Source organism: Micromys minutus, assembly GCF_963924665.1.
Source record: "Micromys minutus genome assembly, contig: SUPER_9_unloc_1, whole genome shotgun sequence".
NCBI classification, from domain to species: domain Eukaryota; kingdom Metazoa; phylum Chordata; class Mammalia; order Rodentia; family Muridae; genus Micromys; species Micromys minutus.
Window position 1 is genome coordinate 226627 of NW_027667991.1, and position 13286 is coordinate 239912.

The 13286-nt window shown below is 36.7% G+C and overlaps 1 protein-coding gene across 1 annotated transcript; it reads right to left on the reverse strand.

Moving 5' to 3' along the window:
- Nucleotides 1–8335: 8335 nt before the first annotated feature.
- LOC308425007 (transcription elongation factor A protein-like 9) lies at nt 8336–8650 on the reverse strand (the record flags this gene model as incomplete). Its single annotated transcript, XM_080942623.1, has 1 exon — nt 8336–8650. One exon carries the CDS (start codon nt 8648–8650, stop codon nt 8336–8338), a length of 315 nt encoding a protein of 104 aa, XP_080798749.1.
- Between the last annotated feature and the right edge of the window lie 4636 nt (nt 8651–13286).

Here is a 13286-nt window from a genome sequence, read left to right on the forward strand (position 1 = left end):
CTGCCTGATCCAGGGACCAGGAACAGAACTTTGGAACCTCTCTTCCCACCCGGCGACCCTGAGGCATAGAATAGGGCTGGGCCCATCTGCTACCTGGACCACTAGAGATCCAGGGACACAGACCAGATACAAGGGAAAGGCTAGAACATATCACCGACTACAAAATGGCAAGAGGAAAGCAAAAGAGTATATCCCAAGGAAACCAAGACAACCTGGCAACACCAGAACCCAGCCCTCCCATGACAGCAAACATCGGAATTCCAAACACTCCAGAAAAAGAAGATGCAGACCTAAAATCATACCTCAAGATGCTAATAGAGATACTTAAACAAGAACGGGAGGAAAAGCAAAAAGATTCAGAAGCTTTTAAAGAGGAAACAAAAAAAAAAAACACTCAACAAACTCAAAGAACTAGAGGAAAACAGAACCAAAGAAATAAAGGAATGGAAGAGGGAAATTAAAACAGAAATTGACACAATAAAGAAAACACTAAAAGAAATAACCCTAGAGGCAGAACACCAAAAAAAGAATTCAGGAGTCACAGAAGCAAGCATTTCCAATAGATGACAAGAGATCGAAGAGAGAATCTCGGGGGCAGAAGACAACATCCCAAACATAGACAAAACAGCCAGAGAAGATGCAAAAAACAAAAAGCTCCTAACCCAAAATGTCCAGGAAATCTAAGACACAATGAGTAGACTGAACCTAAGGATAATAGGAATAGAAGAGGGAGAAGAATATCAACTAAGAGGCACAGTAAATATCTTCAACAAAATCCTGGAAGAAAACTTCCCTACCCTCAAGAATGAGATGAACACAAGTATAAAAGAAGCCTTCAGAACTCCAAATAGGTTGGACCAGAAAAGAAATACCTCTCGACACATAATAGTCAAAACACCAAGTGCCCAAAGCAAAGAAAGAATACTAAAAGCAGTAAGGGAAAAAAGTCAGGTAACATATAAAGGAAGACCAATCAGAATCACACCCGATTTCTCAACAGATACTATGAAAGCTAGAAGAGCCTGGACAGACATCATGCACACCCTAAGAGAGCACAAGTGCCAGCCCAAGCTGCTATACCCAGCAAAACTATCAATCACCATAGATGGAGAGATGAAGGTATTTAAAGACAAATCAAAATTTACACAATATCTGACCACAAACCCAGCACTACAACGAATTATAGGTGGAAAACCCAATACAATGAGGGAAAATACAGCCTAGTAAAAACAAGAAAACTCCTAACCAAAAAAACTAAAAGAAGAAAAAGACACAGACACAACTCAACCCACAAAAGCAATAATAGCAGGAAAGAGAAACAACTATTCATTGATATCTATTAACATAAATGGACTCAACTCCCCAATAAAGAGACATAGGCTACCAGACTGGATACATAAACAAAATCCAGCCTTTTGCTGCATACAGGAAACTCATCTCAGAGACAAAGACAGACGCTATCTCAGAGTAAAAGGGTGGGAAAAAAACTTCCAAGCAAACAGCCCCAAGAAGCAAGCTGGAGACGCTATTCTAATATCGAATATAGTAAATTTCCAACCAAAAGTTATCAAAAAAGATAAGGAAGGACACTTTTTACTCATTACCGGGAAAATCTGTCAGGAGGAACTCTCAATACTTAACATATATGCTCCAAATAAAAAAGCACCCGTATTCATAAAAGAAACCCAAATAAAGCTCAAAAAATACATTTTACCCCACAAAATAATAGTGGGAGACTTTAATACCCCACTCTCACCAATGGACAGATCATGGAAACAGAAACTGGACAAGGACACTGCAAAACTAACAGAGACCTTGAACCAACTAGAATTGATAGATATATACAGAACATATCATCCTAAAGTAAAAGAATACACCTTCTTCTCAGCACCCCATGGAACCTTCTCGAAAATTGACCACATAATAGGACACAGAACAAGCCTCAATGGATATAAGAAGATTGAAATACTCCCATGCATCCTCTCAGATCACCATGGTCTACAGCTGGTCTTTAACAACAAAGACAACAAAAAGCCTAAGTACACATGGAAACTAAACAATGCTCTGTTTAATGATAGCAGGGTCTAAAAAGAAATAAAGAAAAAAATTAAGGACTTTCTTAGAATTCAACGAAAACACAACATACCCAAACCTATGGGATGCAAGGAAAGCAGTACTGAGAGGAAAACTCATAGCCCTAAGTGCTTCCAAAAAGAAACTAGAGAGAGCTTACATCAACAACCTGACAGCACAACTAAAAGCCCTGGAACAAAAGAAAGCAGATATACCCAAGAAGAGTAGATGGAAAGAAATAATCAAAATTAGGGCAGAAATAGTCCAAATAGAATCAAAAAGAAACATAGAAAAAATCAACGAAACCAAGATTTAGTTCTCTGAGAAAATCAACAAGATTGATAAACCCGTAGCCAGACTAACTAGAGGGCAAAGAGAGAGTATACAAATCAACAAAATCAGAAAGGAAAGTGGAGACATAAAAACTGAAACTGAGGATATTCAAGAAATCATCAGATCCTACTACAAAAACATATACTCCACAAAATTGGAAAATCTGGAGGAAATGGATGAATTCCTAGACAGATACAAGATCCCAAAGTTAAACCAGAAACAAGTGAACCATCTATATAACCCTATAACACCTAAAGAAATAGAAGAAGTCATCAAAAGTCTCCCAACCAAAAAAAGCCCAGGTCCAGACAGGTTCATCACTCTTTGCCGATGACATGATAGTGTACTTGAGTGACCCAAAAACTCCACCAGAGAACTTCTACAGCTGATAAACAAGTTCAGCAAATTGGCTGGATACAAATTAACTAGAACAAATCAGTAGCCTTCCTCTACTCAAAGGACAAACATGTGGAGAAAGAAATTAGGGAAAAGGTACCCTTCACAATTGTCACAAAAACTATGAAATACCTTGGTGTGACTCTAACTAAGCAAGTGAAGGACCTGTACGACAAGAACTTCAAACCTCTAAAGAAAGAAATTGAGGAGGATCTCAGAAAATGGAAAGATCTCCCATGCTCATGGATTGGAAAGATCAACATCTTAAAAATGGCCATCCTACCAAAAGCAATCTACAGATTCAATGCAATCCCCATCAAAATTCCAACCCAGTTCTTTATGGAACTGGAAAGATCAATATGCAATTTCATATGGAATAACAAAAGACCTAGAATAGCTAAATCCATCCTCAACAACAAAAAAACATCTGCGGGAATCACTATCCCTGACCTCAAGCTATATTACAAGGCAATTGTGCTGAAAACTGCATGGTACTGGTACAGAAATAGGCATGTGGATCAATGGAATAGAATAGAAGATCCAGAAATGAGCCCTCATGTATATGGTCACCTGATTTTTGACAAAGGAGCAGTAAACATTCAATGGAAAAAGGACAGCTTATTCAACTAATGGTGCTAGTCCAACAGGCACTCAGCATGCAAAAGAATGAAAATAGACTATTTCTTATCTCCTTGTACATAGCTCAAGTGTAAGTGGATCAAAGATCTCCACATTAAACCAGATACACTGAAACTATTAGATGAGGAAGTAGGGAAAACCTTAGAACACATAGGCACAGGAGAAATTTTCCTGAACAAAGCACCAATGGCTCAAGCTCTAAGTTCAAAGATTAACAAATGGGACTTAATGAGATTGCAAAGTTTCTGTAAGGCTAACGACATTGTCAAGTAAACAAAACGGCAACCAACAGAATGGGAAAAGATCTTTACCAACACCACATTAGATAGAGGCCTAATATCCAAGGTATACAAGAAACTCAAAAAGCTAGACACCAGAGAATCAAATAACCCTTTTAAAAAATTGAGTACATAGCTAAACAAAACGTTCTCAGTTGAGGAACAATGAATGGCCAAGAAACATCTGAGGAAGTGCTCAACATCCTTAGCCATCAGGGAAATGCAAATCAAAACTACCCTGAGATTCCACCTCACACCAGTCAGATTGGCCAAGATCCAAATATCAGATGACAGCAGATGCTGGTGAGGCTGCAGAGAAAGAGGAACACTTCTCCACTGTTGGTGGGGTTGAAAACTAATACAACCACTCTGGAAATCAGTCTGGCGATACCTCAGAAAATTGGATATAGTACTACCTGAAGACCCAGCTATTCCACTTCTGGGCATATACCCCAGAGAGACTTTAATACACAACAAAGATATATGCACCACAATGTTCATAGTGGCTCTATTTATAATAGTCAGAAGTAGAAAGAACCCAGATGTCCTTCAGAAGGCGAATGAATACAAAAATTTTGGTACATTTACACAATGGAATACTACTCAGCCACCAGAAACAATGACTTAACCAAATTCTTAAGAAAATGGCTGCATCTAGAGAATATCATCCTGAGTGAGATAACCCAGTCACAAAAGAACAGACATAATATGCAGTCACTGATATTGGGATGCTAACCCCAGAGGCTTGCACTCCCCCAGAAACAAGTCACAGACTGTATGAAGTCCAAGAAATAAAGAAAACAATATATATATATATATATATTTACAAAACAAGAAGACTTTGACTATTTCCATGTTGCGATTTGTTTTGTTTTGCATGTACTTTATGCTCATTGTAACTATTAGGTTTTCAATGCATACTGTCAAGCCCTTGAAAAAATCAAGTACTGACTAAAAAATATATTCACATAGTTTTATGTAAAAATTATTTTAATATCTGAAAAAACAGTACTGATAAAAATGTATAATTTTAAGCAAAAAATGTTTAAAATCTGTACATTTATCTTTGTTTTGAAAAATAAAGTCGTTTAAAAATAAAAAAAAAAGAATAAATTGGCAGCCAACAGAATGGGAAAAGATTTTTACCAACTCCACATCAGATAGAGGCCTAATATCTAAGGTATAAAAAGAACTCAAAAAGCTAGACACCAGAAAATCAAATAACCCTATTTAAAAATGGAGTACAGAGCTAAACAAAACTTTCTCAGTTAAGGAATATCGAATGGCTGAGAAATATCTGAGGATGTGCTTGACATCTCTAGCCATCAGGTAAATGCAAATCAAAACAACCCTGAGATTCCACCTCACACCAGTCAGATTGGCCAAATCCAAAACTCAGATGACAACAGATGCTGGTGAGGTTGCAGAGAAAGAGGAACATTTCTCTACTGTTCGTGGGGTTGCAAACTAATACCACCACTCTGGAAATCATTCTTTATTTTCTATTAGCTGTATTCATACTTTGGTTGTTCAGACTTTACATATATAGTTCTTAAGAATTAGGAAAGGATTTCATGTGTTTTATATTTGTCACTTCTATTCTTTACAGAACCTTCTAGTGCCAAAAATTTTTTAAAGGTTAAAAAAAAATAAAATTACAACATAAAGATTGAAAAATTTTTTTCTTTTACATGTATATTAAATATATTCAAACTTGAATGGTAAGTTTCTTATGTCTGTATTTGAAGTTCTATTTTAAGTTAATAAATCTTTTTGACAAGAGTCATATTTGGTTAATTCATCTGATGTATGTTAAGAATAATACATTGTAATAATTGAAGAAATTTACACTTAGTGACTATTCCAAATCAGACTTAGTTTTAGGGATTCAAAGATCTCTTCCTCATTTTACTGGATTTTCACAACCACTTTGTGAAGGTGATAGAAGTAAATGCTGTGTCTATGTTATCACTGAAAATGAAAACTGGGGCTGAAGAGATGGCTCAGTTGCTGCTCTTCCAGAGGTCCTGAGTTCAAATTCCAGCAACCACATGGTGGCTCATAACCATCTGTGATGGGATCTGATGCCCTCTTCTGATGTGTCTGAAGACAGCTACAGTGTACTTATATACATAAAAAATAAATAATTTTTCTAAAAAAAGAAAATGAAAACTAAAGAGTAGAGCAATGGAGTGAATTCCAAACGTGCAGTACGTGCTGCAGTTTGACTCAAAATAGATCCTTTGAGGACTGGGTTATAATGACTTTTGCAGAGAGCTTTCCTATCGTGTTCAAGACACTGAGTTCAATCTATAGCAATGCCCCCTTCCCCAGGACACCCCTCCCCATATTTTTAAAGGAAAGTTTACCATTTAAAAGTAGAGGAAATATAATTCTTCAGTGAAGAGCTAGTACATGGCAGACTAGCCATTCATAGTCCTGTGCTACTGCCTGGAATGCTGCTTGCCAGGATGGGAGTTGTTTACCAGTGCTTATCATGAGCCCTTTAGCTGCTGGGATCTATTTCAAGAAATACATCATAGGGCAGTGTCAGCATTGTTTAAACATCTGAGTTTGCTTAAGTTTAGATAATACTGTCTTTCAGTTTATTTATCTTCATGTTACAATTAACAGATAAAATAAACATGAGGTATGTGAAATATATGTTAACTATATAACTGATAGTACAATATGTTTGATACACCAGCTTCACCAAAGCGTGTAGTGTATAACTAGCTAAAATCAAGACACCTGTAGTAGGAATTTTCAGCCCCATCATTACAGGCCATGAAGTTGGTCATCAAGCAAAATGTTGCTGTAAATGTATGGTATACTAAAATTCAGACTTGATGGTGGTGGCATATTTTTTTAACTTCCTTTTACTGTGTTATTTTTTTTTTTGTCTCTGTTCCCTTAATTAGATTTGCCCTCTGATATTATGTTTTCAAAAGCTAATAGTAGATAGAATTATTCAAGGACAGTATATTATTTTGGTTGTGCTTAAATAGGAGCCTTTCTGTGCTCTTGCCATATTTTCCACTTAAAAGATACTTGAAATATTCCTGAAATACAGGTGGTTGAGAGTATCTCTGCTGTATTCACAGCCCCATGTTGGGGACAGTTAAATTTACCTTGGATTTTCACATTGCATATTCAGTATCATAGAGGTTCTTTAAAAATAGTGGAGTCAGCTCTTGTTAATATACCTTATCCCCCTGTACTTCTATGTTAATAAAAAAGACAAGTTGGAGCATCCTGCATTCCTAGCGTTGTAGGTAGAGTGAGAAGATGAAGAAATTAAAGGTCTGTCTGGCATGAAGGCACAGAACTTATCCTAGTTCTTGGGACACAGAGGCAGGCAGATCTAGAGTTTGAGGCCAACCTCATAATTCAGAACAAGCTCCAAGCTAGCCAGGGCTACAAATTAAGATCTTGTCTCAAACAATCACTTAGAAATTGAAGGCCATCCTTAACTACATAGAGTCTGAGACTAGACTGAGCTACCACACACATACATGTATTTACTTCAAGATCAAATGTTTCACATGGGGATTAAAAGTATACACTTTTCATTGTTCTGCTTCTCTGTGTAATTGAGGTTTTCACAGAAACAAAATGCAAAGAAACCTTTTTTTAAACTTTATTTTAAAAAACAAAGATAAAATGTACAGATTTTAAGCATTTTTTTGCATAAAAGTATACAATACATTTTTGTTAGTACTTGTTTTTTTTTAAAGGTTTGATAGTGTGATTACGATCTTACTAGTTACAATGAGCATAAAGTACATGTTAAACAAGATGTAACCTGGAAATAGTCAAAAGGAAACCTTTTTTAAAAAAAATGTAACAAGGACGCATGCCAGGAGCTCCCCCCCCAACCTTTCCTGATGGCAGCATATTGTTAATCCAGGTTTTACAACAATCACAGTGTTCCATTCACTAATTGTGGATAATCAGCCTCTCCTTCAGAGTTTGTAAAACTCAGTAACTAAGCTAAGGATCAGAATCTCTGTGGGCTGGAGAGATGGCTCAGTGGTTAAGGGCACTGACTGCTTTTCTGGATGTCCTGAGTTCAATTCCCAGCAACCACATGGTGGGTCAGAACCATCAGTAATGGGATCCAGTGCCCTCTTCTGTTGTGTCTGACAATAGTTACAGTGTACTCACATACACTTTTTTTTCTCATTTTTAGTTATAAAACCTTTATTATTTTTAGCAAGAATAATGCGTGTTCATTTTAGGAATATGGCAAATGCAAGTAAGTAGAAAAAAAATCATTCATCTTTCACAAGTAATATATGTAACATACAAAGGTACTCCTGTCTTTCAAAATATGATATTCCCATATTATTTTGTATCCTTTCCTTACTTTGTATCCCATCAGAAGCTCTTTTTTTTTTTTAAATCAGTAAAGCTCTCCTTTTCAAAGCCAGAGACATATAGATTGGTTCAAATATAATCAACAGTAAGATACAGACAACAAGAGATACGGCTAAAGCCACTAACAGCAACAGATTCAATGCAGGAAGATGGGCAAAGGTCTCAGCAGGAAAATGCTAATCAAAAGAAAGCTAGATTGCAATGGTATCACTGGATCAAAAGGAAATCAAGCCGAGCTACAATAAATAGGGGTAAGGATGGCTTCGATTAGCCTTCCAAGGCATCACTATGAGCTTGTTCCTCACCCTCCTGATCTCATCTAGCTCATCCACATCCCTAAACATATCTTCACTGCTCAGATGCCTGTTGTGTATGTCCTCCTTAAAATCCTGGAGAGACTGAATCAGCCTCTCCCGAAAAGTTTCTTCTGATTTTTCCTCCTCTTCTGGTTCATCCTCCTCCTCTGGCTTTTCCTCGGGCTTTGGCTCTTCCTCCGGCTTTGGCTCGTTCTCCTTTTCCAGGTTTTCTTCCATTTTTTGGCAGGGTTTCATCTTTGCTGCTTCCTGCCAAATACGTGAATACAATTATTTCAGGTACGGATCTGGTCGACTTCTTTTTCCGACTTGTTTTAGCCAGAAGAGGTACAAAGACCAAACCTGCTGAATTCAAGCAAGCTCTCTCCTGCCGCAGGCTTCTCACACCGCCGCCTGGAAGGCGAAGGGAGCTGGTACCCAGATGGAAACAAGGACCAGACTAGCAGGATTTCTGCACATGTCGACTCCTCACATACACTTTTAAAAAAAGAAAGAAAGACTGTAATTTACAGAGTAGCTGTTCTGTGTGAAAAAGCAGTTAATAGTCCACAAATTATTAAGTCCTAGGGAACACATACACACTCTGCAAACCATATTTATTTTTTGTTATATATAATCTGTGTCATTTGACATAGAGGTGGCTTTACCTTGACCCATTACAATTATTAAAAAACGTACTATGAGCTGGAAGTGGTGGAACATACCTTTAATCTCAGCACTCAGGAGACAGAAGTAGGTAGTGATAGAGAACTTTCACAGACAGCCTGGTCTACATATCCAGGTGAAGGCTATATATTTAAGCCTATCTCAAAACAAAAAAAAAATTAACAAGATATAATTCATTCAAGATCCACATAGAGATTCTTTGCTTGTCTCTCGGTTTTCTCCTATAAATAAGGCACATGCATCGTGGTGGCAAAATGATGCTATTTATAGATTTTATTCTGGTAGCATGAATGGGGTTGAGAAAAAGAATAAGCGTTTTCAAATTTTTTTACTTTTCTATGTTTGGAGTGTATATAAAGGTGCCCTGAGTCCACAGGAAGGTGTTCAATCCTCTAAAGCTATAATTACAGGTGAGTGAGTACCAGCCAGTTGAAGTAGATGTAAAGAACTGAATGCACAGCTTCTGCAGGAGCAGTATCCACTTCACCAAGAGCCGTCTGCAGGCACAAAGGATAAAAGTTCTAAAGTTTTAATCATCTTCCATAAAATTGGTGGCTAGTTAAACCCCCTTTTTTTGTAAATGAAAATGGGATGTGTTTATTGAACGATCTTAGGGTAAGGCTCGAAAAATGGCTAAGTAGTTGCCTTCCTTGTTGATGATGTCATTTTTCCCATATATTACTTGTGTGCGCACACAAAATCAAATAGAAAACAATAAAATCCATCAATTAAGAATCCTGTTTTTACCTAGTGAGTTTCATTCATTCCATCCAGTTAGCTCAAGTGTATGTGTACAAGATTTTATAAAAATGTGAATACTTGCAATACAGTGAGTTAGGGAGGGAACTGGTGCCTCTCTGCTAGGCTAGCAAGGCACTTAAATATAGAAAACTAATTTCACTAAACTTGGAATTTGAAATGACAACTGTTTTCCCCACAGAAATCCTAATTTCAACATTGCTCACCAAACTAATTTTGCAAGCCACTGAAAAACTTTATTTTCTAGCTTCATGTCTCTTAGACATCAGTATGGTTAACATAAAAAGAAATGAAAAATATTTCCTCTCTTGGTTTTTATTGTGTATGTGTATGCATGATGCATGTGGATGCACCTGAAGATCCCAGGAGTGGAGTGGCTTCTCCTTCCCCCATCATTGTACCCAGGCATCAAGTTTGGGTTATTAGTCTTGGGACCATTTTCTGATTTTCATTTAAACTCAGATTATACTACTGAAGAGTAACAAAAGGAAGTTAATGAGATTTAACATTGGGTTGTTCTATTACAACCTACTAACAAAAGCCTGGCATTTCTTGCCCTATGAAAACAAATTCTTAGTGTTAAGGTTGTGTGAGCTTTAAGGAACAGGATTTTGAATTGTGGAAAGTGAAATCCATCAAGTGGTTTAAAATCAAATCATTGGGACTGGAACAATAGCTCAGTGGTTAAAAGCATTTGCAAAGTGGTGATGTCTCACCCCAGAAATCATGTCAGGTGTCTCACAAACACCTGTAACATAGCCAGTATCAAAGGATCCAGCACCATCTCTGGCCTTTCAGTTCGTGTACACACTCAGCGACATGTACATACACATACAGACCTTTTTTTTTTTTTTGAAATCTCAACAAAACTAACATTTTATATACTTTTTTTATTCTTTTACTTCTAAGACTATGTGATAACCGAAGCATTTTAAAGCCACTATTCAAAGGCCTCGTGCAATAGGTAAAACGAATGACAGGAGTTTGTCCCTAAAATCTCAGCTCTGTAAACTTCTGTTTTGCAAAGAAGGTCTCTAGTAGTAAACATGCCACACTCACCCTTACCTCATTTGTTTGTATTAAGTAACAGTGATACTGTGCTTCCTGCTGCCCATTGATATAGATTTACAAGATAGAATATGTATGCTTTAAAATTGGGTAGGGTTTCTCTTAAAATATTGTAGGGAGCATTTTATGATAAGTTTTATTATAAGTTTGTACTTGGTTGGCTATGGCATGGGTCATATAGCAAGAGGCATCTTTCTACCTAAATCACATCAGTAAGGAATAAGCTTCTAGAATTTTCAACCAGATCTTAATAATGATGCTTGTGTTTAATTTTAAAAGTCACAAGATGTAATTCTATCAATAAGCTATATATGCCTTACAGACAACTTTATTGATGTGTGTGTGTCAAGATTCCAGGAATCACTGGAGAATATGAAAACACAAACTGTTAGAAACTGCTTTAATATTGCTATAAAAGTACCCAGGACAGTAAGAAACAATAGAAATATTTACCCTATAACCAGATAGAATTGCCTGAGAAGTGGAGCCTATGAGGCTGCTGACATTTATGACTCCTCCTAGGACTAGAGTTGCAAGAAGTCAGTCATTTCTCCCATCTAAAGGATAAAAGGTAAGTACAGGCAAAAGGAGCTGGTGTAGTTCGAATCTTAATCCTCTCAAGTATCAGTGCCTATGCACTTGTGTCTCTGACCTGCTGGGTCCATGTTCTCTTTCCCTTATGTTCCCGATCTCTGATGGAGTATCCTGGGAACATGAGGGCTTCACTACACTTGGTAAAAGAGTGATGTTTCATCAAAAAAAAAGTCATGCTCAATCCTTACCCACCAAGAACACATTGACAAATTTTAGGTTACACCCTGTATTACATGTACTGTTTGCTCATTGTAAAAAAAAAATCTTTACACACCAAGAAAACTTTGACTATTTCCATGTTACATCTTGTTTTACATGTACTTTATGCTCATTATAACTAGTAAGATCATAATCACACTATCAAACCTTAAAAAAAAAACCAAGTACTGACAAAAATGAATTGTATACTTTTATGCAAAAAGCACTTAAAATCTGTACATTTATCTTTGTTTTTAAAAATAAAGTTGTAAAAAAAAGGTTGTAATTAGGTATTTGTGGGTACATATACATACACCTACTCAGCTGTCAGAAACAATGACTTAACAAAATTCTAAAGAAAATGCATGCATCTAGAGAATATCATCCTGAGTGAGATAACCCAGTCTTAAATGAACAGACATAATATGAAGTTACTGATAATGGGATACTAACCCCAGAAAGCTCTGAACAACCCAAAAACATCTCATAGACTGTGTGAAGTTCAAGAAAAAAAAAGAATATATTTTAATTAAAATAGAACTGTATCACATACCCCTTTCCTTCCTACAGCCCCTCCCAGTTCCTCTCCTATCTCAAATTAATAGCCTCTTTTCCTATATTCTTGTTACATATATACATATGTGTATGTATATGTATGCACAAATACTTAATTACAACCTTAACTTTTCTTAAATACATCTGTTTTTCCTCACTTAGGAAAGAGAAAAGATGTGGACTAAATAAATGAAAAGAAAGTAGGAACTGGGAATATTTAGGAAAGGCAAAAAAATAGAAAATATTTTATGACAAAAACATATTTTCAAGAAAAAAATCCAAGGTTTAAATACCAAAAAAAAAAAAAAAAAAAAAAAGAGTGATGTTTCATACTGAACTGAAACCACAACCTCTCCAAGAATTTTTGTAGAGTCTTTGATCATAAATTCTACCAGAGGAATCTGTGACAAATGGGAAAAACAGGGTTTCTGTCATTTTGCATGGGTTCAATTCACATTTAATTATGTGTCTTGAGACTAAGAATATGTAGTTCAAAACTGTGAAAAAATGTCAGCGTTTACACATCTACAGGGGGATTTTTGATAGATGTTTCTGAAATAAGATGCTCAAGTGTGATCATCACAGCTCAGTATTATGTAAGAGGATAATTTCCAGTTTTCACATGGTGATGGCTACTATGTGGTACACACTGTCCACCTGAGTAACTGTGGTTGCCTGTGACACGTTCATGGCTGTGCATATTTCTAAGGATGCTATTAGAAAGGCACAACTAAAGAGGGAAGATGAACTCTGCCATCTTCTGACCCTTATCAGTTGCAAATTTCTACTCATGTTTATGGCTACCTAGCAATCTCTCCTGACCTTCCCTTACCTGTCCATAAACCCCATATTCTCCCTCCCACTCAGTTTCCTCCCTCCATCTGCCTGTTATGACTTTCTTATTTCCCCTTCTAAGGGAGATCAAAGCTTGAGCTTTCCTTCTTGTTTAACTTCCTTGGGTCTGTGAAGTGTAACATGGTATAGTTAATGTATCCACTTATAAGTGAGCCCGTACCATGCATGTCCTTTTGGG